Below are 25,309 nucleotides of genomic sequence, written 5' to 3'. Positions count from 1 at the left end.
GGAACAGCCAATCCGAGTTATAAGAGAGAGCTGCATTCTATTTCAATGAAAAACAGCCTCCTCATTGCACATGGTGGGTGAAGGGGGATGAGAGGAAATGCAACTGTGTGTTTGTTTCCAGTGAATTCAAGGCTGCACAATATTTCATTTTATTTAACTCAGTGTTTTTCTGTTTGCACAGGCCTCTGCAGAAAGCACTGCTGGTTTGGGAAATACAAGGAGTGCACAGCCTGGGCCATAAATCAGCTCTTGGAGAAAGGGTTATACAGGTCATCTACAGTTCAACTGAAAACCTTTCTGGTTTCAGTTTCATATGTAGAAACAAAATGTTTAAAATCAACTCTGGTGACAGTGCAATCCAGTTCATCCAAACCTTTTCTGGTTTCATGTTTATATGTAACAAATAAAATGTTTCAATCTGAGCCTGCTTTTTATTTGTAACAAATAACATGTTTACATCTGAGGCTGCTTTTATCTATGAGAGCTGTTTTTATTTTCTTTTCTGAAACCAGAAATATTTCCATGAACTGTATAACCCTTTCTCCAAGAGCTGATTTATGGCCCTAGCTGTGGGCTCCTTGTATTTCCCAAACCAGCAGAGCTGTAAGAATGCAGCTCTCTCTCTTAACTCTGATTGGCTGTTCCTAACCAATCAGTGTGAAGGTGTGTTTCACAAAACTGAAAATGTGTTGGTTTGACTGAGGGATGAGGAATGAGGAGTAGGGGTGATGGATGAGGAGCAGGGATGATGGCTGAGGCATCAGAATTAGGAATGATGGATGAGAAGTAGGGATGAGAATCAGGGATGAGGGATGAAAAGTAGGGATGATGGAAGAGAAGTAGGGATAAGGAGTAGGGATGATGGAAGAGAAGCAGGGATGATGGATGAGAAGCAGGGATGATTGATGAGAAGTAGGGATGATGTATGATGGATGAGAAGTAGGGATGATGGATGAGAAGTGATAAGTAGGGGTGGTGTATGATGGATGAGAAGCAGGGATGATGGATGAGAAGCAGGGATGATGGAAGAGAAGTAGGGATGATGGGTAAGAAGCAGGGATGAGAAGTAGGGGTGATGGATGAGAAGTAGGGATGATATATGATGGATGAGAAGTAGGGATGATGGAAGAGAAGCAGGGATGATGGAAGAGAAGTAGGGATGATGGGTAAGAAGCAGGGATGAGAAGAAGGGATGATGGAAGAGAAGTAGGGATGATGGATGAGAAGTAGGGATAATATATGATGGATGAGAAGTAGGGATGATGGAAGAGAAGTAGGGATGATGGATGAGAAGTAGGGATGAGGAGTGAGGAATGAGGATGTCCTAAAATGGATGCTGTACTCCTGAGCTGCTTTTCGCCTGCTCGCTTTGGCATCAGGGGTTTTTCCTCTCAGTAATGTTCAGGAGGAAATATTTATCAAGTCATTTGATCCTGTCGAACAAATCCTAGTTTCGGTACATCATAAGTTGTTTTTCCAAATTAAATTCCAAATTCTTCTCCTGATGCAGGTTTCTGATTATTCCTAAATATTTTTTTTCTGGAATATTTTGGCCTCAATGTCTGAATGAAGATGCGCCCTGTATTTTGCAGATATGGTTTAGCTGCTTTGCGAGGAGAGTACTCTGCTGACTGTATGAAGGCAAAATGTCAGGGCCATTGTTGAAATTTAACGATAAGTAACAATGGTTTTTAGGCTTGTAAGTACATTTTAATCCATGTTGGTGCTTCTTAGTAGAAACATGATTACAGTAGAAACTTTGCCTTCCTACCGCCTCCCACTTTTCGCTCTTTCAGAGCTTTCCAGACACACACACATGGTTGCCCTATCGAGGCCTCCTTCTGGCCATCACTTTTAGATGACCTATGGTTATGGGACAGTTACCTGGGTAATTCAAGTGCTTATCTGCCAAAAGACCCCATGTCTTTTGAGATCTTTAATTAGTCCTGGCTTTTTAGCCCCACACATTATACATTCCGGAACTTGCAGCTCAGAAACCCCAGTCTGCTATGTGCTATTGGATAAAAAGCCAGATTGACCACTTGGATCACCCATTAAAAGCCAGAGACTAAATGGTCTGTCCATGCTGCCTGGGTCTGAAAGGACAGAAGGATCCTCCTACCTTCCTACTTTGGCATGAGTTATCAAGTACACTACAATAACAATTGCTCCCCCCAACTTCAAACACCCAACCTCATTTCTCCCCATCACAAACTTCCTAGCTCAACTCCCTAGACCCCCCCTCTCCATTCCCAGCCAATAACCCTAAAGTAGACACGGGCCACTTTGTGACTTCTAGGAGTCGCCCATCTGCAATCACAAGCCCCAGAGGATAGGCTGCATATGCAGACCAGATACCACACAGCCTACCTCCACTGGGTACCAACAAACAAAGAGCAACATCTGGCCTTTTAAAGTAAGGCTTACCAGGGAAGAATCGAGATTTCCATGATTAGGGAGGTTAAATGCATAGAACATATGCAGTCTTTACAATTGTGAACTCCCTTTTGAAATCGAAAGTTTCAGGTGTTGAGCCTCCTCCCTCTAAGGAGCGCTGTGACGACCTGGCTAATTTCTTCCTTTGTAACGTTAGGACCATTTATGACTCAGTGGTAGAAGTTTCAAACCAATATGCTTAGGAGAAGAAGGGTCTATGGGACAGGAAAACTTCTTCAATTCTTTCAACCTTCCCCCAACTTTGCTGCAACACTGTCCAGGAGGCAGCAAAAACTGTTAATTCCAGTTCCCCCTTGGACCTAATACCTATCAGTATTCTCATGAAAGGAAGTGATACTTTGATACCAGCTCTCACTAGCATGTTCAGTCTATTGTTGGACGGTGAGCATATTCCCAACTCATGGAAGCACACTTTTATTAGCCCACTGTTGGAAAAAAAACTCCCTAGATTCTGAAAAAAACAGAGCATTATCGACCTATATCTCTGCTCCCAGGTGTCAATAAGATCCTAGAAAAGCTGGTAAATAAACATTTAACTGACTTCCTGGAAACCCACAACCTCTTGCACAAGGCGCAAACTGGATTTAGATCTAGATACAGCACTGAGACAACTCTTTTATTGGCTACAGAAGATCTGAAGAATTCCCTTGACCAGGGTGGGTCAGTGGCGCTCATTCTTCTTGACTTGGCGCGTCCTTTGACACCGTCTCCTATTCCATTCTCCATCACAGATTGGAGAGGTTAGGGATTACAGGAAAAGCTCTAAAATGGCTGGCTTCATTTCTTAACAAGAAAAGCTTCAAGGTCAGAGAGGGTTCTTGCTTGCTTGGGGTTCATCAGCTTAAATGTGGTTTGCCTCAGGGATCATCCCTGAGCCCCAATCTTTTTAACGTATATGTACACCCCCTGGCTGATCTATTCAGCTTCAATATGTTGTCCTACGTAGACGACACCCAGATTGTCATCTGCTTGGCACCAAATACAAATCAGAGTGCAGTGAATCTATCCAGCCGCCTCGACTCGAGCATATCAATAAATTGATAGCCTCCAGTTGGCTTAAACTAAATGCGACAAGACGGAGGTCATGGTAGTGGGAAGTAGACCATTCCTCTGGGATCATCTTATATGGCCTCCAAGTCTGGGGTACAGGCCGTCCTCTACTCCGAAAGTTAAGAGCCTGGGAGTTCTTTGGGACATAGATCTTACTATGACCTCCCAGGTGAAGAAAGTTGCTGGAACTTGTTTTGGCCTACTAAAAGCTCTAAGAAAGGTGCTTAAATGGCTCCCTGTCGAAACTTAAAGAATAGTTATACAAGATCTCATACTCGCATGGTTCGATTATTTTAATTCACTCTACCTTGGTAGCCCGTCTATGTTCTTAAGATACAACAGAACATTCAAAATGCTTCAGCACGTGTCCTGCAAAACCTTCCTAAATGGCAGTCTGTATGCCAAGTCTTGGCTAGTCTTCATTGCCCACCAGTAAGTAAAAAAAAAAAACAAATTCAAGGCTCTCTGCATTGCTCACAAGATGAAGTATGCTCAGGGACCCCATGTCCTGAGTCATTTAATTGTACCTTATAGCAATGCACGAGAACAGAGATCTAACAAATGTTTTCTTCTGACTGTCCCCAGAATTAAAAGGGCCAGAAGCGGAGGACAAACGTTTGCCTACCAGGTGATTAGGCTCTGGAACTCCCTCCACATTAATATTAGGGCCACCAGGAATCTGCTAAACTTCAGAAAGCTTCTAAAGACTCACCTGTTTGTATAACGAACCCATCACTGTGTCTCTTATGAATTCTGTTAGCACTGGGAAGCCTGTGTTTGGGTAGCGATGCGCTCTATAAGAACGTAATAATAATAAAGTCTCTTTTCCTCCTGCATATTATCTCTCCTACCACAGGCAAAATGTCTCGCAACGTTCTCCCTCTAAGCACCACTATCACTACACTAACAAAACACAAGGGTCTCTGAAATATCTGGACACTGATTATAGGAGGAAACTGTCCCAGGATAGGGCACACATCAACATTGAAGATGAGTGTACACTTCACCTACTCACAGGACTAATTGACTCTGATTTCACACTATATATGGCACAGAACACCTATGGATCTTTCTTACAGGAAATATCTTCATAGCTGTCCCAAGACTATAATATTGTGCAAATTATTCTTTCTCCTGAGAGAACATTGGAACTTAGAGTCATTGTGTTCTTTTTTCCTACTACCCTTTGGTGCACGACTTGTGATTTGCCTGATCATCCCTTCTGTTATCACCACTCACTAAACTGAACTACTTTATCCACCACCCCCTTCCAGTAGTGAAACACTCCAATCTTCTGTGAAATACGGCATACCCATTTACAGGCAAGTGACGAGGCAAAGGCAGGGGGATGTGGTGGCACATCTGTACCTCTCTCACTGTTCACCACTGCCAAAGGGAGTCACAGTAGAAAGTGGCAAACCTGATACACTTGGCCAGAACTAATGATGCCATCACTCAAGTTGACATATTTCATCAGCTAGCAAAATATTACAATCTGCTGGAGTTTCACTACAAAGGGGACAAAAAGAAGAGGAACCAATTGTTCTTCATTGATAGACACCATAAATGTTCATTTCGGCTCCCAAGCAGATATTTGATGCTATGGAGATTGTGAAGTCCTCCAGTGACCTCTGATGGTACCATGAAGACAGTGAAGAAGTGATCTTCAACTTCCCAGCCGCTAGAACTCTATTTCGATAATTGCTTATTCAGTTATTCTGTCTTAACTATGCTTTGTCTCATCAAATGCTTGCCAAGCTCTCAGCCCTTCTGTGCTAAAGTGAGGATAGCTGAGATTCCCTGTGTTGCATTTTTCTACTTAACAGTGCCTTTTTTAATCTACGGCAAGCAATAAGAGTTCTTATGTTCGAATAGATTTGTCCATCCATATAGTGTTGAGTTGCTCCAAGAACTTCCTGAAAGTCAAACATTGTAATACTCTTATACCTGCATCACCCTTACAAATCTGCAGTCTTTTCTGACACTTGCTTAATCTCCTTCTTCATTTGCTTTGTGATCTTGGCTTCTAACATAACTATGGCCCACTTTACTTTCACCTTCATACATGTTACCTACCAGCTCCCCAACATGTCTGTGTATTATCCACCCTAATAGTAAGTGTGTTAATTTTATTCTTGTTTGAGGTATGGTTCACTCTAATTTCAAGAAGAATTTGCATAAAGTTCTGTCCATTTCCCTGGCAGGCCATTAGATTCAATAGATGGCACTGGGGTCACCTTGCCAGCACTCTTGGGAGTAAGCGTCCAGTCTACTTTGACTACCTATCTCAATTCTATATAGCATGGTCATAGCAAGTTATACTGCCTTGCTTACATCTGGATTTAACAGATGTGCAGGTTTGCTCCAACAGACACTCTGCACACAATTTGCTTCAGTGCATCTTCACAGCTGGATCTTGTACTTCTTCAGAGCAGCTCGCAACACTCTGCACTATGGTTCAGGAACCCTGTAATAGGTCTGCCTGGCATCGAGCTTGCGAAGTGAGGTGGACCTCGCTTACAGCTCACAAAAGATCATATCTGCAATACAGGCAAGCATGCCTTGTGTAGGAAGGTGGCCCTTTATGTGGTATGTGAATACTGTGTAAAGGGTCAAGGGGTTCCCCAGTGAGTGGACAGAGCTTTCTATGCAATCCCAAAATGCTCTATTTAGGGGTAGTGTGGTCAAGCAGCCTTAGGCTTAGCACAGAGGAATGCAAGACATCTGCAAATACACACAATAGTCAGTCAGTGAGACATACGACTCGAGAAGGAGATCCACACCAATTTATTAATCAATCAATCAATCATAGCATTTGTAGAGCGCACTACTCACCTGTGAGGGTCTCAAGGCGCTGAGGGCGGGGTACTTCTACTACTCAAACAGACATGTCTTGAGGTGTCTCCTGAAGGTTAGCAGGTCCTGTGTCTGTCGCAGGTGGATAGGAAGAGTGTTCTACATCTTGGCCGCGAGGTGGGAGAACGATCTGCCACCTGCGGTTGTTCTGTGGATGCGTGGAATTGTAGCGAGGGCAAGGTCAGCGGAGCGAACCTGTCGGATCGGGGTGTAGAAGGAGAGCAGTCTGTTGAGGTATTCTGGTCCGGCGTTGTGTAGTGCTTTGTGAGCATGGATGAGGAGCTTGAACGTCATTCTCTTGTTGACGGGGAGCCACTGCAGGTCTCTCAGGCGGGCTGTGATGTGGCTGTGGTGGAGAATGTCCAGGATGAGGCATGCGGAGGCGTTCTGTATGCGTTGCAGTCTTTTCTGGAGCTTGGCCGTGGTTCCTGCGTAGAGGGCGTTGCAGTAGACCAGTCTGCTGCTGACTAGGGCTTGGGTGATCGTCCTTCTGGTTCCTGTGGTGATCCATTTGTAGATCTTCCGAAGCATGTGGAGGGTGTTGAAACAGGAGGAAGAGATGGCGTTGACTTGCTGGGTCATTGATAGCGATGAGTCCAGGATGAACCCCAGGTTGCGTGCGTGGTCGGTGGGTGTCGGTGCGATTCCCAGTGTGGCAGGCCACCAGGAGTCGTCCCAGGCAGAGGGGGTGGAGCCAAGGATGAGGACCTCAGTTTTGGCAGAATTCAGTTTCAGGCAGCTGTTCTTCATCTATTCGATGATGGCCTTCATTCGTTGGTGGAGGTCGGGTTTGGCCGTGGCGGGGTCCTAGGCGAGGGAGAGGATCAGCTGGGTGTCAATGGCGTATGAGATGATGTTGAGGTTGTGTGATCGGACGATGTTTGCGAGCAGAGCCTTGTAAATATTAAAGAGGGTTGGGCTGAGGGACGACCCCTGGGGTATGCCGCCGATGATCTTGGTGGCTTCAGAGCAGATGGAGGGAGACAGACTCTCTGGGTTCTGCCGGTGAAGAAGGAGGTGATCCAGTCCAGGGCTCTGTCACGGATCCCTGCGTTGTTGAGCCGTGTGCATAGGGTGTGGTGGCAGACGGTGTCGAAGGCGGCCGAGAGGTCCAGGAGGATGAGGGCCGCAGTTTTGCCGTTGTCAAGTAGTATTAAAATAGAAAGTATCTTTATATATGTTTAGGCATCAGGGAAAACCCGTTCAAGTTAGTACGTTTTTAGGAATTCTATTCACTTTAAAAGTGGATACAGTGCAGTTTCTGCAAACCTTATCCTATGGGAGGAAAAACAAGTTCTGCAAACAGGTGGAGTACAGGGACTTATACACCAATCTCCAGGTGTTAAGGTCAGTAGTGGGTAAGGTCCAAGGCAGCACCCACAGAAAACCCTTAGTGGCAGGGGGGCAGACAGGTACAGAGTGCAAAACAGCATTGGGTGCCCAATGCGTTCCTATGGGGATCTGTCACTGCGAAAAGAGGCTGCAGGCTCTGGCCAGCAGGCCAGTCAGGATGTACCAACAGTGGGGCTCAGCCCTCACGATCCTCGGGCACAGGTCCTTTGGTCCTCTTCTCCACAGCTCAGGGGCGACGGGTGCAGAGGTGTCCTTAGGTGTTGGGTTTTTGTGACCTGAGCAGTTGCAGTAGAGGGGGGCTGTGTCCAGAGGCTGCAGGTGTCATCTGGGATTCCAGGAGGGGTGACACCACGGTGGACTTGGACTCCGGACGGCTGTGGAACCTTTGTTGGCACCAGTGGTCCACTTCAACTCAGACCAGAGATAGCAGGTGCAGTGGTGACTTTAGTTTGCGTGTTTTGGTGTTTTCAGAGGCATCAGAGTCCCTTCTTTTGGAGTTTGCTGGGGAACAGGTCTGATCTTCATCGGAGGTCTTGAGTCTTTATTGAAGGCAGGCAGTCCTTCCAGGTTTCTGGAGTCACTGCTCCAGGACCAGTCACTTTGGTGCTGATTTCATTGAGGGATGCAGACAGGCCGGCGGGGTTGGTACCAGGTTAGCTGCTTTTTTTCTCCTCTTCTACTTTTGCAGCTCTTCTGTGTCCTTGGTCTTCCTAGGTCGTCAGTATCTGCTTCTCTGGTGCCACGGGTTCCCCTAAATACTGAATTTAGGGGCATTGGGGGGGGGCTATTCAGCAGGCCATCCTGTGAGAAGGGGTATTACACACTCTTCCCGGAGAGGCTTTTGTCCTGGGTCACTTGAGAGCACAAGGCTCTCACCTTACAAACAACGTTGGGCAGGAGATTGACACAATATTTGGTATTACAGGCCCAACTCCAGCCTCTTGCACATACCTCTGATTGTCAACATTTTGCTGTCTATTGCCCTTCAAATATAGGCAGTATTACAGGAGCTTCACCATAGGCCCCAACTTTGGAGATCTTCATTTCTCATATACTCTGCTGAAAGTGGGATCAGGTTTGGGAAGTGCATGTGGCTTGGAGGCATGGTGACACAGGCAGATAGCTCTGTGCTTTGGCAGCTTCTTAAGTTCCTGTCCATTAGGTGTCTCTCAGAAGAACGTGGCAAACTGGAACGACTCTATTTGTAAATAAAGTTATTCCTTGTTTCCAATGTGGGTGTTAAATGCCCTTGGCACAATACGAATAATTGCCTGTATTGTCTGTCCAACATGTGCAGAACTTGTGGGAAGAGTAGTCACTATCCAAGAACTTATAAAAGATATGAAATGATGATGTTGGCACTGAATGGGAAGGAAGGAGGTACTCACAGTGGACATTGAAATGTTCGGGCTGTTAATGAACCACCAATTGTTCGAAAATCAGATTTGTGAACTGCTGGTGCAAATTTAAAATAACACATTTTGAGAGAGGCAGGGCTATCCTAATACATTAGTTTAAAATTTGATTCCCAGATAAAGGATAAAAATTATAATGTGCCCTTCAAATGTTCCTTGTGAGGCGTACCAAGAGTTTAGGGTGATGTTTGTTTGATATTTTGTTGCTTATTCTGCTGCGTGCTGATAACAAGCGTTGTGGCAAACCAAAAGGAGGAGAGTATTAAAAGCTGCAGTAGAAAGCAGTTGGTTGATACTGGCAATTTTCTGAGGCCTTCAAGAAGTCTCCGTTTGATAGGGCGAACCATGTTGATTTTTTTTAATTGAAAAAGACTACCAGAAATTAATGAGCAGCAAAAGAATATGTTTCATAGCTTATCATGGAATCTACTTTGATTTAGAATCTTTGTGCAACTGTGGAAACAGACTACGATATCACGAGATTAAATCTATAAGCAATTTGCAAATACAGTCTAGTGTGCAAGCCTCTCAGTGCTTTAAGTGCAGGTAGGCCACAACCAGTGGACCGACAGTCTTGCAAGTGAAGATCATAGACTTTTTTTCGTAGCCATGTCTTTGAATATTCTCTTGTGACATTCTGATATAACTGCCTGTATAATGTGTCAGCGTGTGCCCTCTCCAAGTTCCTCATATGGCATTAATTCTCTATGATTAATTTTGTGCCCACTTGCGATATTTTTGCCCAATGGTCGATTGTCCATTATGTGATCACTCCCATGAACTCTTGCCTATTCTGATACCAGTGGCTTGCTAGGCATCTTCTTAAATATGGCAAAGCCAATAACTCTGTAAGTGCACCACATATGGGGGATTAATGCTTTTCCACCACTATACCTTCTGCACCTTTTACGGACAGTAGATAATCTGAAATGAATGTATGGTGGACAGATTGATGGAGTATTCAAACAGACCAAGGCGGCCATGTTTCTTATAAGCCAATGCTATGAAATTTGCACCCATCACCTTTATGTCCTTTTGTCTTCTTGACTAACTTTGATATCGCAAAGTAATTCATTCCTTCATGTACCTTCAGTTGTTTGGCAACATCATTGTCCATTTCAAAGGTGTTCTTTGCAATCTGACATCAAAGTAAGTAGCTTTTCTGTGTCAGGGTAGAAACAGCATTTCTGTCAGATAAAGCGTAAATGCCAGTACAATACTGACACTGGCTGAGCTGCTACAAACATCTGAGGTTTTGTTTAGCTCACAAGAGCCTGAAATGTTTGTGGGGTAATGCACCTCATGGTGCGACAAACAGTTTTGCAGGATAATTGGTGTATCTCATCAGTGCCTTGCCTAGAACAAAGAAGCAAATGTAGAAAACACCTTTTACACTTGTGGGGTTGCAGGAGAGAAGTAACAGGGAGAGGTTTTCCACAGGAAAATTTAAGGAAATAATTGGGCTAAATAGAACCTTTTGCAGCATATTTTTTGACATATTGGATTAGAGGGGTTATGTTCCACAGACATAACTTCTTCTTCAGCATAGCGCTTTGGTCTTGTGAAAGTTTTATCTCCTACAGTAGGCCCTGTTTTTCTTAGCTCGCGAACGGCTTCATTTTTGGCAATGACATCCATTCCATCTCATTACAACATTCCTTTGGTTGAATGACTTGTACCACTGACGTCACTTCTGCAGCTATGAGTAACCTATTTGTCCTTCCTCGGTGTTGAGTAACTACATTTGGCATGCATGGATGTTGGATTTTCTTCAGAAAATTCTGTTTCCTGAGTAAGGCACTCTTCTTCGGCGTGGAGGTTTCTAAGGCACTCATCTGATGACGGCCCCATTCTTCTCCCTCACCTTTTTCTTGCTTTATTCTTTTAACAATCCACAGGCATGTGTTATGTCAGATGAATTTCAAAAGTTGCCACTGGCTGATCAGGGCACACAGGACTGGTACCCTCCACTTCTTCATTGTGACTCTCTCCGGCCTCAACACGAGGTCTACCTTCCGCACACTCCACATCCAGTGGGTCAGGCTGTTATTGGAATGGCTGGCCGCATTTGACTAACTTTCAATTTTCTATCCGTCTGCAAACTTCGATTGTTTTTCTCCGAAATAGCATCCATCTCTAGACTATCATATTGTAAATGCAACTTTGTACTACACTATTTTCAAGTGGCCTGAATGAGTATTTAACATCCATCACTGTAAATATTAGTTAATTTGGGCAGCTAGTGGAAGTAGTTCAGCCTCTCTGTCAGGTTGTTTACACTCAGAGGAGAAACAACAAAAGAGGGGCAGAAAAATGGGATATTCGGAGTGTAACTCCTGGTCCCGTGTGTAAGGTTCCCAATAGACAATAAATCAAAAAAGATTACACACGGTTCCACCTAGTACTGTGGGTTTCTTTCAAGTAAATAGTTCAGTCAGGCGATGAAAACCGTGAAAATCTTTTTTGATTTATTGTTTACACTCAGAACCAAGATTATTGGGTTCTAAAGCGAAGAATCTCTCTTAGAGGTGATTCCCCAGTCGTAGTCCAGGTTTACTCCAACCAGTCTTCCTTTCTGTGTCTCGGTACGACCTCCTCACGCATTCCCGGTAAAACCTAGTGGTTATTTGGGGACCTCAGCAATGGTATAAAAAATAGGGATAAGTGATTGTAACTCTGTTCTGTGCTAAATTCAACGTTTTTTAAACACACACATACACCTTCCTCTTTCCTTCTGCCATATTCCTTTAGGTGGTATGATACTTTTATCATGCTGAATCTCTGACACACAGGTACACCAAAGTGAAGGGGCCCTTACAGGGACTGAGCTAATGTTTCAAACATTAATGCATAACCATAGTAACCACCGAGCATCTTTTGTTCATGCTGGGTGATGCATGGACTGCACACGGCACTATCTTAGATACCTATTTTCAATTCTTAGAAATCAATAAGGAACACGAAATATGACTATCGTTCTGCTATTTTGAGAGCGCGAATCTACACAGTCTTATGATGGCTCACCCAATGCGCTCACTAATCCACGTCGCCTGTGTTTTTGCTCATTCGGATTCCCATCTGTCAATGCCCCTTAGTCTCTGGTGCACATGCAGTACCATTTCAGAGCGCTACGCTAGACTCCTACTATGAGTAAAGACACAAGCATACATCTCCCCTGCTTTGTGGGCACTACTATGGTTACCAGTTGCCAGAAGATCCTCCTTGAAACTGCTTTGTATCGCCGCAAAGTAAGACATGGTAAAGGAACCCTGTGAATCAGGAAGAAAATGAACAAATAGTGACAACAAAGGAACCTACGCGCAAAAATATCTCCTGGACTCATAATTCCAACATACACAAAAAAAACACGGGTGGAGCATCTTTGTTCAAGCAGCCAAACTATGGAATGCCCTACCCACAAACATAAGAACCACAGGTAACCATCTCCACTTCAGATGATTAGCCAAGAGCTGGCTCTCCCCCCATGACAACTATACTCCCAACTCAAGAATATACCTCAACAGTATGCTCAGACTTGACAAACAGTGCTTCTCACGACGTGGAAAAGAGCTGTTGTTATACAAGTACACATCATTGTACTTTGAACTATGCCTCCGGGTATAAGCAGATACATTTATATAAGGGTTGAACTATATAATGCACCACACACTACATGTGTATATCAGACTATGCCATAAGTGCTGCTTTAGTGTACATATAGGTGCATATATAGAGTGCAATGCCTGCTACTAATAAGTATAATAAGTGCCATGTGTATATTTATTTAATTATGAGTCAATTACAGTTATTTGAAACCATAGAGAATGTACCACAAGGTAAATTTGGACAGCAGACCATATAAATATTGCAGTTTCAATGTACATATGGGCATTTATATGAAGGGTTTAATCAAGTAAGCACAACATTACCAAGTGTCATGTGTATGTATGTTTGTGGATATATATATATATATATATATATATATATATATATATACATATATATATATATAGAGAGAGAGAGAGATTATATTTTGCAAAACACCTTTGTTCCTTCCCATCCCTCCTCCCTCTCTCTCATCCCATACCAACTTTCACCCATGTTTTCGCCATGCCACCCAACTAACAAGCAGAAACAACCACTACTTAGAGAACATCTGTGCTACTTCCCCTTTTCAAATACATTTTTATCATTCTATCCCTACTACAAACTCCCCTTCCCAAATCTTTTCTATTATTCTTTCCCTACCCCAAACTCTACCAAATACACATGAACTCAAGAGCACAAACCTAACACAGCTAATGCACAAGAAGTAAAAAAGTGTACCAACCTACTATCTACTAAGCTTGAGTTCCGGAGTAGAATGCTACTTGCCGATAAAGCACTTCAACACCTGGTCAGGGGTCGTAAGCACTATATAAATACATTTACAATTCCAATTTCACACATGCACACTGACGTGGTGTGTTTTTGTAACTCTTTCTGTTTGCACAAATACGGTAAGACTGACAAACACTTTCCTCAAATTTGTGAGGACTGAAGATAGAATAGTAAATCATCCTCTCCTCTTATAAATGGGGATATTTCTCGGTCCCTCCTCTGAGTTTAAGAAAAAGCATAGAGCTACAGACAATTTCCGAAGAGATGAACAGACTGCAGGTAGGGGCGTGGATGACAGAATACTGGCAATGCACAGACCGACTCAAACATCTAGCTGGATAGTGACTGCACTTTCTTGGATGTAGGTTCACTCCCAGCGGCGCCCAACATAAATTATAAGTGGTCGAGCAGTTGGTGGGATGCGGGGGGAGGAGTGCGAGTGGGGAGCACACGGGGAGGTAATAAAAAATAAATAAAAAAAACACTTACCTGGTGCTGCCTACTGCCTCGCGCTCCTCTGCTTCCTGGTCCCAGCAGTCCCTAGGACAGCATGAAAGACTCCCTGTGCAATCCCTACACTGCTCGCACGCTACTACCTAGCATGAGAGCAGTGCTGAGATTGGCCGGAGCGGGCTGGTTTGCCGCTCGCTCAGGGAGTATGTGCTGTTTCTCCAACTCGGCTGTCATATACAGCTGGGGTGAAGAAACCTAACTGTGCATCCCCGGTCAAACAGATATGCACAATTAAGGGCGCACTACACTCCCCCCTCCCATGGCCCAGCCCCATCCCACCCTGCACCCGGTGGATCAGCCAGCAGCAGAAAAATAGAAATATTGTTTTATTTTTCTGCTGCTGGCTCTAAGCCAGCGGGGCGACGCTCCTATGCCATTGTGGAGGAGCCGCCGCTCTTCTCCTGTTTCCTGCAGTGCTTCTATCATCAGTGAAGTCTGGACACCAACTGGCTATCCATGGGCATTAGGAGGGCATTTTCCAGTACCACTTGCAGTGGTTAATTTGTGGCAGAAAGTGCAGATGAACACCACCGGCACTTATTTTGAGGAACTGGCCCTATTTGGTCCCTCCTTCGGGCAGCAACACTCTACTGGAACACACTCTTGGATGCATGTCCTTACTGGCCCCTGGCCCACCCACACCATGTCATTTATTTGTGGGGCTACAACCCTAATGGTGACACTGAGTGGTGATGTCAGTCAGGGCTTGTCATCATGGGAGCAATGCTTTAACTGGTCCTGAGGACTGGCCTTTAGCATGGACAACCTGGGCCCATACCCAGGGCGTTGACTTATTGAGGGGTGCAAGGAGATGTCTGCTTGCAGGTCATGCAGCAGTCTTTCTCCGACCTGGCTCAAAAAAAATGTTTAACATTTTGTGTACACTGCTCGGGCAGTGCTCATTCCACAGCTCTGCACTAAAGAATACACCAGGGACTGATTTAGATTTTAGTAAAGAGGGTACTCCGTCGCAAAAGCGGTTGTCTCCAAAGCTTGACCTGTCTGAAAACCTAGAAATCTTATGACAGGCTGGGACGCCTAAAAGGCAGGCCTTGGGCAGAATTCGTCTGGCACACGAATGACCCTGCCTCAGTCCTGCGTCCTTTTAGAACCTCTGGTCAGTTGCAACACCTTTTTGTTAAAGAGTGTGAGTGCTAAAGCATGTCTGGAGAGGGCGATTCATCAGGCCTAGTCAGTTTATTGATGTGCTGCATCAATGTGATTCCTAATACAGCTGGGGTGTTCAACCTAGGTCCAGGAGGGCTAGATCCAGGCTAGATCAGTACTACATTATATTTTATTTTTGTATAAAATCAGTCACAAACTGCTAAATGAAGCACAGGGAAGACAACAGCGCATAGTCTATAATAAAAGCGAAAAGATTAACCAAAAAGGAAGGCCTTTAGAAAACCAGTGAATTTAAACAGAACCGATGCATGTAAATTAATGGTTATCGTGAAAACAGACATCCTAAAACATTGATTTAAATCATCAGTGTCTTTGTTCTGCACACACTCATAGCTCCTAAAAGCTACCATACCAAATGTGTAGGAAACAGGAAATGCACTGTCAATGGAACAACTAAGCTACCTAAGTAAGTGCTTCCCAAACATTTAGCACCACAACCCACTTTTTAGAACAACAAACTTTCCCGACCTACCTGCAGCGCTTAGTTTTTGCCAGTAGTTTCCAGTGCGGGGCACCAGCACTTATTTTTGAGGGCCGGCACTTATTCTTCTGCCTCAAGCATTTCCTGTGAGCAAAAGTCACCATTGGGAAAGATGGGGGAAGAGAAAAAATGAAAAAAAAACAGAAAGCTGCAAGAGTGATCTGAAGGGGCAGGGAATGGCTGTAAGTGGATTAGAGAGGCCCATGATGGCTTCAGGATTATGCTGCCTCAGTATTCTGTGCTAGCACATATAATCGCAGCAGCTGCTATTTTCAGAGGATGGCTTTGGGCACCGGCACACATTTATGTAGAAATAAAGGACTGCTCACCTCGCTTTAAAGGACATGAGGCAGTTGAGTTTTTCATATAATTAAAGGATGGTGTAGAAGAGTATTGTCATTTAAAGACAGCACATTTTCCTTTGAAAGGGCCACTAAATTTGCATATATATACAGTTCTACTGATAAAACTATATTGCACACAAATGATAAAGGGCCAGATGTATCAAAGCGTTTTACCCATTCTCGGTCTATGGGAAAATGTGTTCGTACATAAGGCCCAAAGTGTGGAAAACGGGTTTCAGTGAATAATTGTCATCTGTGCATCACCAAGTAAAGTGTCTTGCTTTGTTTTGACCTATTAAAATCTTTGCTTCCAGCACGATTCAGAATTACAAAAAAATGTGCTTCAATTTTCCTTTCCTTTCTGCTCAGTGCGTACAGTTCATTTACAGGTATTTACAATTTGTTGTGCGTTTTAAAAAATAACATCCGACAGCCTTTCTTTTCCCACACTGTGTACCCCTGCAAGATTGTCACATAATTCACTTTACTTTTTTTTCTCGGACTACAAACTGAGAGGAGTTTGTAAACACCAATCCCCATGTTAAAAAAATAAACATCAATTTGTCTGATGTTGCCTGACATTTGACCCCTGTCTTTAAAGCACAGCAAATATGACTAGATAAATATAGAATTTAAATAATCTTTATTTATTGATTGGACTTTCGCAACTCACCGAAAATGGGCTTATTAAACCCCCAGTGTAGTAAACACTGAGCTATAGTGATCTTCAGGAAAAGAAACACTTAGTCATCAGCCTTGTATCCATCTCTACATAGCTTTTCACTGCCTACCACCAGGTACCTGACTACTGGCAGACTGGCAAATCAAATCGTAATAATGTAAAAACCATAATAGGAGTATTGGCTACTGTGCGCCCCTAGGCTCAAATATTCAGGTAAGCGATCTCAGGGGTGAGCAGACCTGAGGGACATTCTGCCCTTTTATGTTGAGCGTGCAAGCGCTCTGACGTGTTGTAATTTATCTGTGGGCTTTTAACCATGCCCACCACACGCCAATCACTTTCACTCGTTTATGGGCTTGCCTTTCAAAAATCCTTTGTTATCATTGGTAAATGCTTTACGTTTGTCCCTCCTTGGGGCAGTTTTGTTACCACCTTGGCCATCGACCCTGTTACATGGATAATTGCATGTTTGCCGATAAGTTTGACTGCGAGCAAACTTCTTTTTCCTTTTGTGTCTCTCCTTCGCGCTCACGCTCATGGCAGCCGTGCAGCTTTGAATTGGCTTGCTTATGTCAACTGTTTTACTTTTTCATTTTCAGTTTATGTGGCAAGAAAAGCCCAGTTAGGAATACACAACGCTAATAGCTCTAACTCGAGCAAACGTAAGGCCTAATATAGTGCAAATGCTTTGTTTACTCTAGCCAAAAGGTTTACATTGATGTACCATACTCAGCTTTATAGTGTCTCCAGGAAGACTAGTTTGCATGCTTCTCTCACTGGCTGCAAAAGGCTTTGGGAGTCGTCAATGAAGACTGCACTGATAGTGGAAGTGAGTGACACCAGATGACGAAATAGGCCACACTTCTGGCGGTAATGGGCTGTGCCAGTGGTGGAAGTGGGCAACAGCAGTGGGAGAAATGAGTGGCACCTCTGGGGTGTAATTGGGCTGCACCATTAGTTGAAGTGGGTGACAGCAGTGTGAAAAGTAGGCAGCACTTTGTGTGGGCTGCACCAGTGGTGGAATCAGGCAAAAACAATGAAGTGAATAGAAGTGGCAGTTGGTGACATATTAAATTGGAGGAGGCGCAAAAAAACATTTTACAAAACAAAAATAAGTTTCACTTACCTTACACTCCCGCAGCACGTGCTCGAAATTCCTGGCTTCAGACTCCAGTTTGAGTGCGAGGTCCCATAGCCATCTCCCTTTCCCAATCAAGATGCTGCTCTCATGCTATTAAGCAGCATGTGTGAAGCGTCTGGATTGACTGGAGCGGGCTGGCTGTGCGCTCCGAAAGGCACTTGAGGCCTTTGCCTGCTCTCCAACCTAGCTAAGACAACTGGGTTGGCAAGGTAGTCAGCCAAACGAACATGCACACTTCAAACTTCAAACACTTGCCCTACCCCACCCTCTCTCTCTCTGTTTGCTGGCAGAGAGTAAAAAAATAAAATGGTAATAAAGTCATAGAGAGTAAAAACATAAAATGGTAATAAAGTCATTTTGTTACCATTTTATTTTTTCATGCTTTATGTGCAGCAGTGTGGGGGAAGGGCGATACTCAGCGGCTCCTATGAAGGAACCACCACTGGTGAATAGGCAATACCTTGAGGGGAAATTGACTGCGCTACTGGTGAAAGTGGAACATAGCAGTGGGTGAAGTGGGCATGGCCTTCTAAGAATTTTCTTCAACATGTTCATCACTGGCTTGGCTCATACAGCAGGTACTGCAGCTATGTGCAGCTTTCATTAAACATGTTTTGTCAAGCAGCTGCCTGTCCTGCCAGTAGGTGACAGGAGGGCCTACGACTGATAGGAACATTATAGAAAGCTGTTGGTCCATCCAGCTGTCTCTGAACTTGAATTCTTATAGTTTTTTGCTATGAATGTCTTTAGTGTTAGTATTTATCATCTATATTTTGTCGAATATAGATCTGAGGAGGCAGATTGAGCCCAGTTGTGGCCCTGCATATGGTTAGAGGAGTCACCTTCAGACTGGGATGTAGCCATACAGCACTATTTTAGTAATTTGTCCTGGACTGGTCAGTTTTAAGAGGACTAAGGTTGTCAAAGCCTGGCCCAGCTAAGGGACATTATTTTGCTTGGGAACTGTTCAAGTGTTTTTGGGCTTGTCGGTTGCATAGTGAAATTATTGGTCGTTATATCTTTGTTTTCTTTACCCCAAACACAGGAACGCAAGCCCAGCAGGTCTGGTCCTCACAGCGATAGTGGGAGTTTGTTACAAGATTGCCCTAATGTACGAGGGGTAAGTTGCCTTCATGACTATATGGTTTTGTCTGACAGCAAAACCTGATTTTGAATTTGGGAATGTGAAAATATGCACTGGTTATAGCTTAGATTTATATAGTGCTGAACGTGGAGGTCACATTGCTTCAAAAAGCACCCTACTACAGGTGGCACATGAAGAGTTACTGAGAGAGCGCAGTAGCAGCTCACGGGGATTCCTGGGGGTGGGAGGTGCGCGGGGGGCATTAATACATTAAAATTTATTGAAAAAAAAAAAAACTGCACGAATCCTGACGCTGCTCAGAGGGGTGAGTGCTGTGCACTCCCCCTCTGTGCACGTCACCCCGTGGCCCCACCCCTTTCTTTGAAAGGTTTTGCAGCTGTCGCTGCTGGTGGCAGGGCGACACTCCTCTGCTCTTATGGAGGAGCCGCCCCTGAGAGACAGTAGTGCCAAAGAACGGGCCTTGCGTCTTAAGAGGACCAACATTGTAACCTAGGTCTCCTAATTTCAAAGCCAGTATCTTTAAACGTAGCCCAAATATCCAGCCCAGAATTAATTACCCCAAAATTGGAACAGATTTGAAACAAATCTTCTGCTGGTGTATAATAATGTATCAGCCCCTCCCTTCCAGTAAAACCGTGATGCTAGTTCTTATAATCCAGATTTTAAGAACGTCCACCAGTTTTCAACAAATTTCCCCAATTGTGAGGTCAGATTTAAAGACTAATTATAGTTGGTAGCCCATTCCATGCCATCAGTTTTTTAAACCAAGTGAAGCAAAGTGGTCTCTGTTGCTTCTAAGATCTATCTAAATCCCCGCAATACTGCAGGATGTGTTAGAGGATTATCAGATGGAGCGATCCACACTTACGCCTGCTCGTTTCAATCTGATTGTTTCTTTTTTTATGTGGTTAAATGTGCCCTTGCCCTTTCTGACTTCTTTCATTAAACTGGTTTTGTTTGTAAATAATTTGAAAGTTGTTATTCAATAATTGTGTTTTGCACATTTGCTGTCCTCACACACTTCTCCTATCATTCCCCCAGTGCCACTATTCCATGCCTCCCAAATACTGGTCTCTTTCTTTTAGCGCCTGCACTATTATACTCACTTTTTGGTCCTTATCATTCCTCCCTGCCTTACCTGTAAACTTGTACTTTTGCTCTTCTTGCTCACAATCATTTTATGTATTAGACGTAGCCTTGGGTAGTTTGCTCCTGTTATGGAAGCCAACCTGCAACATTTGTTCTTATCTTTTTTTATATAGAAGTTTCTGGTTTATCATCTGGATAAGGTGTATTTAGATATAGAGGAAAGAAAACACTGGTAGAGAAGCTTTATGAATCATCTGGTGCATCAGAGGGCAACCATTTTTAGGTTTCGCCTGAATGGTGTGCGCTGGCGTGCTATGCTTGTGAAGTCTTTTGTTATCAAAAACATCTCAAAAGAGGCTTAGAACCCAATCCCTTACTTACATTCGTAGGCATCTCAATCACGTGCATTTTCTGGCTTCTGATTTGTCAGCAGCCTCAGGGTCATGTCCTCAAGGTTCAATTCCGCTTTCTTTGCTGTTCCTTGGAGTCTGGACAAAGTACACTTTTCATCTGGCAGCAAGTGGTTGGCAGCGAGTGTACTTCCACCGCAGAATGCTTTTTAAGGTACTCTTTTTGTAATTACTTTTTAGTGCTCCATAAGTGGGCCCATGTTTTCAAACGATCTCTAGTCCTTAGTAGCATTCCTTCCACATCATTGTTGCTTGTATTAACTTGTGACTTCACTTCAGTCAAATCATAAATCTGCTGGTGTCTCTCAGCCGTGCATCCTTTCTGAAATGTGCTGCATTCTTTTTTATTTTATTGTTGCAGACTTTTGCTTTCATTTAGAGAGAGGTATGTTTTGTTCGGCTCTAGGAAGCGTTTGTTTTGTAGCCACATCTCCCTCCAAGATACGGCAACACAATAATTTGATTCTTTGTGAAGACTGGGTAGTTACGGAGAAATCATTTTTTGTTAGCATGTTTTATTTATTTAGCAACATCAGACATGACGTTTGTATGCAACATTTGTACATAAGGTCGTTGGCGGTAGGTAGCTATGTCCAGAATAATGCAATATATAAACTACAAGGTGAAGGGAATGAACAAATGAGCTGTTTTTCTGGGAGGCACTAACATACAGAGAAAGAAAGCAGTAAGACAAACATACATAGTATAATAAGAAAACAGATCTATTTTTATAACGCAAATGAGCTCGCAAAACGCTTAGGTTTTCCATATCCATGTTTAAGTAGCTCATCTCCCCATCTATGTTGTGTTTTCAATCCCCTTATACTAGCTAGCACTACTTCAGAAGCTATATCGTTATAGAGGTAAAAAAAAAAATTAACATTTAAGGTAAAGGGGGCGTGGCCAAGGCGTCAAGATGGCGGACGCACTTTTGTAATGCTCCGGACCCCTCCGTCATCTGCCTTCGATTTTCCCCTAAAATCTGCCTTTATCCAAGGCATCCGCTTGTTTAAAGGACTTCACCACTCCTCTCCCGACAGAATAGTAGTTTTGACCAGGCTTTTCGTCTGGTTCTGAAGGAGAAGAGGCCCGGACGAGCTGCGCCCAGAAGATCGTCCGGCGAGTGCGGCTGGTGGCGCAAGAAGTGCTAAAGAGCCGGGTTACACGACATCGGCTCCCTGGGGGCTGCTGGTTGTGGGTGGGAGACGGCGGAAGATCTCTCGTCTCCCTCCGGTCCCCCGTCCCTGGTGAATAGAAGAATCCGACTGAACGGAAGGCGATGAAGGACCGCAGAGGCCCACGTCCAAGATGGCGACCGGAGTGAATGGCCGACGGCGGTGGTCCCGGTGAACTAATCCGGCCCTTGCGGTGGAGACGGAGAGACGGGGACAGGTCCGCAGAGACTGACAAGGAGCTGACTTGGACTGCCTCAGCGTCAGAGGCGGTGGCAGTGGAGACTGCGGTGCGGGGGCGCGAGACGGTGCGGAGGGGATCGGGCTGAAGCACGGGGGAACGGACCCCCATCCCCCCTCTTGTCGCCTGTTCTCTCTCCTCCTTCCCCCCCCATTCCTACAGAGAGGAAGGGAGAGATACATTGTGGGGGCTCTTCCGCTGGTCCCCCCACCACCCCAGATCGTTGTATCGGCTGGCGGTGCGGAGAGGCCCAGAGAGCCACGCGACGCCGAGAGAGACATGACATGGGCATCTCCAGAGGCCCAGTGATAATAACTACAGGAGAGGAGGGTCAATTGGGATTGTGACAAGCCGTGGGTTGACATTGATGGGCTTTGCTTCCCCAGAGCCGTGATGACTGCCTGATGGAGATTGGGGGGTGAGGGGGGTGCCCCCGCCGGGGCGTTGGCTGCCCCAGAAGCACACGGGTTTCTGAAGTGGTCCCCCCCCCAGACAGACCTGGACTCAGACATTGCAAATACCCGACGGTGAGATTGCGCAAACACGCATAGAACAATTTACCAAAGGCGCGAGTGGACACTGTACGGAAGCCCACGCCCCGAGCGACAAAGGGGGCCTGCCCACGGTATCTGGAGACCTGGCGACGATCCTTCAGGCCATTCATGCATCCCAGACCGCAGTAGAGGCCAAGATTGGTGAGGTCAGAGAGGAAGTGACCCTGGTCCGGCAGGATCTCTGAAATGCCACTGCCTGACTCGCGGAGGCAGAAACTAGCAACTCTGCGGTGGAAGATGAAGTAAACACTCTTAAGGCACAGATGTCTACCCTCACGTCTCGTACATTTCGAGCTATACCGGAGAGCTGAGGACGCTGAGAACAGATCAAGACGGAAAAACCTCAGAATGATTGCCCGAAGCCACGGCTCCGGCGTCCCTTGCCACATTCCTCGAAGAATGGATCCGCTCCTTCATTCCAGTGGAACGCATCACCCCATGGTTCGCCATTGAACGAGCACACAGAGCTTTACAGATGAAGCCCCCGCCGGGATCCCCGCCTAGACCGGTGATTCTCCGCCTCTTTAACTCGAAGGACAGAGATGTGGTTCTACATAAGGCTCGCTCCAGAGGAGAGTTTTTCTGTAATGGGGTTAAGGTCCTCCTCTTCCCCGACTACACCAGGGACATCCAACAACAGCAATGTTAATTTCTTGAAGTCAAACAAAAATTGAGAGCAATGGACATTCAATACTGTCTGCTGTTTCCCGCAAAACTACGAGTGGTCCATGGAAATAAAACTTACTTTTTTTAACAACCGACTGTGGCATGGACCTGGCTGACTGAGGAGGTGCTGCTTGGATCAGGCGGAGACTGGCACAGTCTGGAAACCGAGCTAGCACCCATTCGAGACAACCAAATGGCAGGTGACACCGCACACGTTCGAGGAAACGTGGGGAACATCGTGGTTCCCGCTCGACCTCCCCACTGGTGGCTGCGTCTGACAACCCGGAGGCTCGACAGTCGTTAAAGACACTTGGAGACGCTGAGAGAGACCTAAGGCCCAAATGCCCACCACAGGCGGGCTCTGACTCGTCTCAAAACACTGACCTCTCCTATAGCCCGGCACTATAACTCGATGAAGAAGGAAATTCCTCCGGAGAGGGGACTAATTGCCATGTTGAAGTACTACTGTTATCAACATCTGTCTATTATAACTTGTTTTTCTTTAAATGATCCAACAGTATGGAGGGGTCCACCACCACCACTGCTCACTCAGTTCTTGTCCTTAACCCGCTAGGTTAGGGGATAGGATGCTTATGTGTAAGGGCTACAGATGCTTCTGGGGGGGAAGTATGGGGAGGGGTGGGAGTTGTGGGGATAGGGAGTTCAAATCCTTTATCGGGCTGTTCATTGTTGTTTACTGTTGAGTTGACATGTTTATTTGCTTTAATTGCTATACCAGACAGAAGGCAGAAAGATTCCAGTGATAGAATAAGGCTCTCATTCAGACACACAAGAGACAAAAGAGGGGGATCCTCAATCCCAGAGCAACAATACCCAAGGGGTAGCACTGCAACACTGTCTCAATGAGTCCAATACAGGCTATCTCATGGAATGTTAATGGTCTCCTAGACAAAATGAAACGCACCGCAGTATTCACCTTCATATATAGATATCGACCGAATATGCTCCTCCTACAGGAGACACACCTCATGGGAGAACAATGCCCCTTCCTGTTGCGGAAGGGCTTTGACAGGGTGTACCATGCAGGGTTTACGCGAGGATCGCGTGGTGTGGCGATTCTACTTCACCGCTCCTTTCCTTTGACGGTGATGCGGGTTTGGAGGTATAGCCAGGGCCGTTTTGTGGCCATTACTGGAAGGGTCGAAGGGGTGACGATTAATGTAGTCAGTGTGTATGCCCCTCCAGCGCTAGTGCGTGGGGCTATCAAGGAACTAACTCAGTTTCTCTTGGGTCTACCCCCGGGACATACCATTCTGGGGGGAGACTTTAATGCGGTTCCAGACTCTACCATGGATGTGGATGGCCCAATATCGACCCATGGACGCGCTGTGGCAGCGAGTCTCACTGACTGGTTGGCGGCTGTGGGGCTCTGTGACGCGTGGCGGCTGTGGCATCCGAGGAAAAAACTATTTACCCATACCTCACGCCCCGAATTGATCTGTTACTCTTGCCAAGCATTGACTGCAGTGCCCTGTCCCACATTGAGATTCTACCACGAGGTGTCTCTGATCACACACACCACTCCGCTTTACGATAGGCCATGCCCGACAGACGAACCGCTTTGTGTGGAGGTTAAATGCCTGGTACTTACAGGATGAGATGTTTGTGGGGCGACTGCAGCAGGCACAGATTGAATACTTTACCCTTAATGACGGTTCAGTGTCTTCTCCTGGTACCCTGTGGGCCGCAGGAAAGGCTGTGCTGAGGGGTGCGGCCAATGGCCTTATACGAGAGATAGAGCGCTCCAAAATCCAAGATATTGAAACATTGGAAAAACGGGCAACACGTCTCGAATGCACACAGGAGATAGAACCCACCGAGATGACAGCGCGACAGCTTTCCTTAATATACGAGGAAATCAGGGACCTATCTTTAGAAGCAGCGAAAGCACTGTGGAGAGCGAGCACTGCGAGGATTTATGGTTGGGGGAATAAGACTGGGAAATTGCTACAATGGCTGATTTCCCATTACAGGGCCTCTGGCATTGTTCCCGAAATCTGGGATGGAGAACATGGTGGAGTTGAGGGTCACCAAGAAATAGCAGAGGCTTTTGCCGCTACTACAAAACGCTTTATAAAGCCTCATAATCGGTGGACCTAGCTCACTCTCGCAGGCTATTAAATGATACTTCCTTGCCGCGATTACCTCCGTCTGAAAGGCAGATATTAGACGAACCTCTTAGTGAGGAGGA

At 45.3% G+C, this 25,309-nt stretch overlaps 1 protein-coding gene across 1 annotated transcript in view; it reads left to right on the top strand.

Annotated features, from left to right (window-relative positions):
• Positions 1 to 25,309, top strand: part of PEMT (phosphatidylethanolamine N-methyltransferase) — an 893,879-nt gene that overhangs the window by 814,753 nt on the left and 53,817 nt on the right. Inside the window, exon 6 of the mRNA XM_069210067.1 lies at positions 18,906 to 18,980. Coding sequence (XP_069066168.1) covers positions 18,906 to 18,980 — 75 coding nt within the window. The remainder of the gene's footprint in view (positions 1 to 18,905; positions 18,981 to 25,309) is intronic.

This window comes from Pleurodeles waltl, chromosome 10, assembly GCF_031143425.1.
Source record: "Pleurodeles waltl isolate 20211129_DDA chromosome 10, aPleWal1.hap1.20221129, whole genome shotgun sequence".
Classification (NCBI taxonomy): domain Eukaryota; kingdom Metazoa; phylum Chordata; class Amphibia; order Caudata; family Salamandridae; genus Pleurodeles; species Pleurodeles waltl.
Note: the sequence above shows the minus strand (reverse complement) of the source record. Positions and strands in the feature narration are given on the sequence as shown.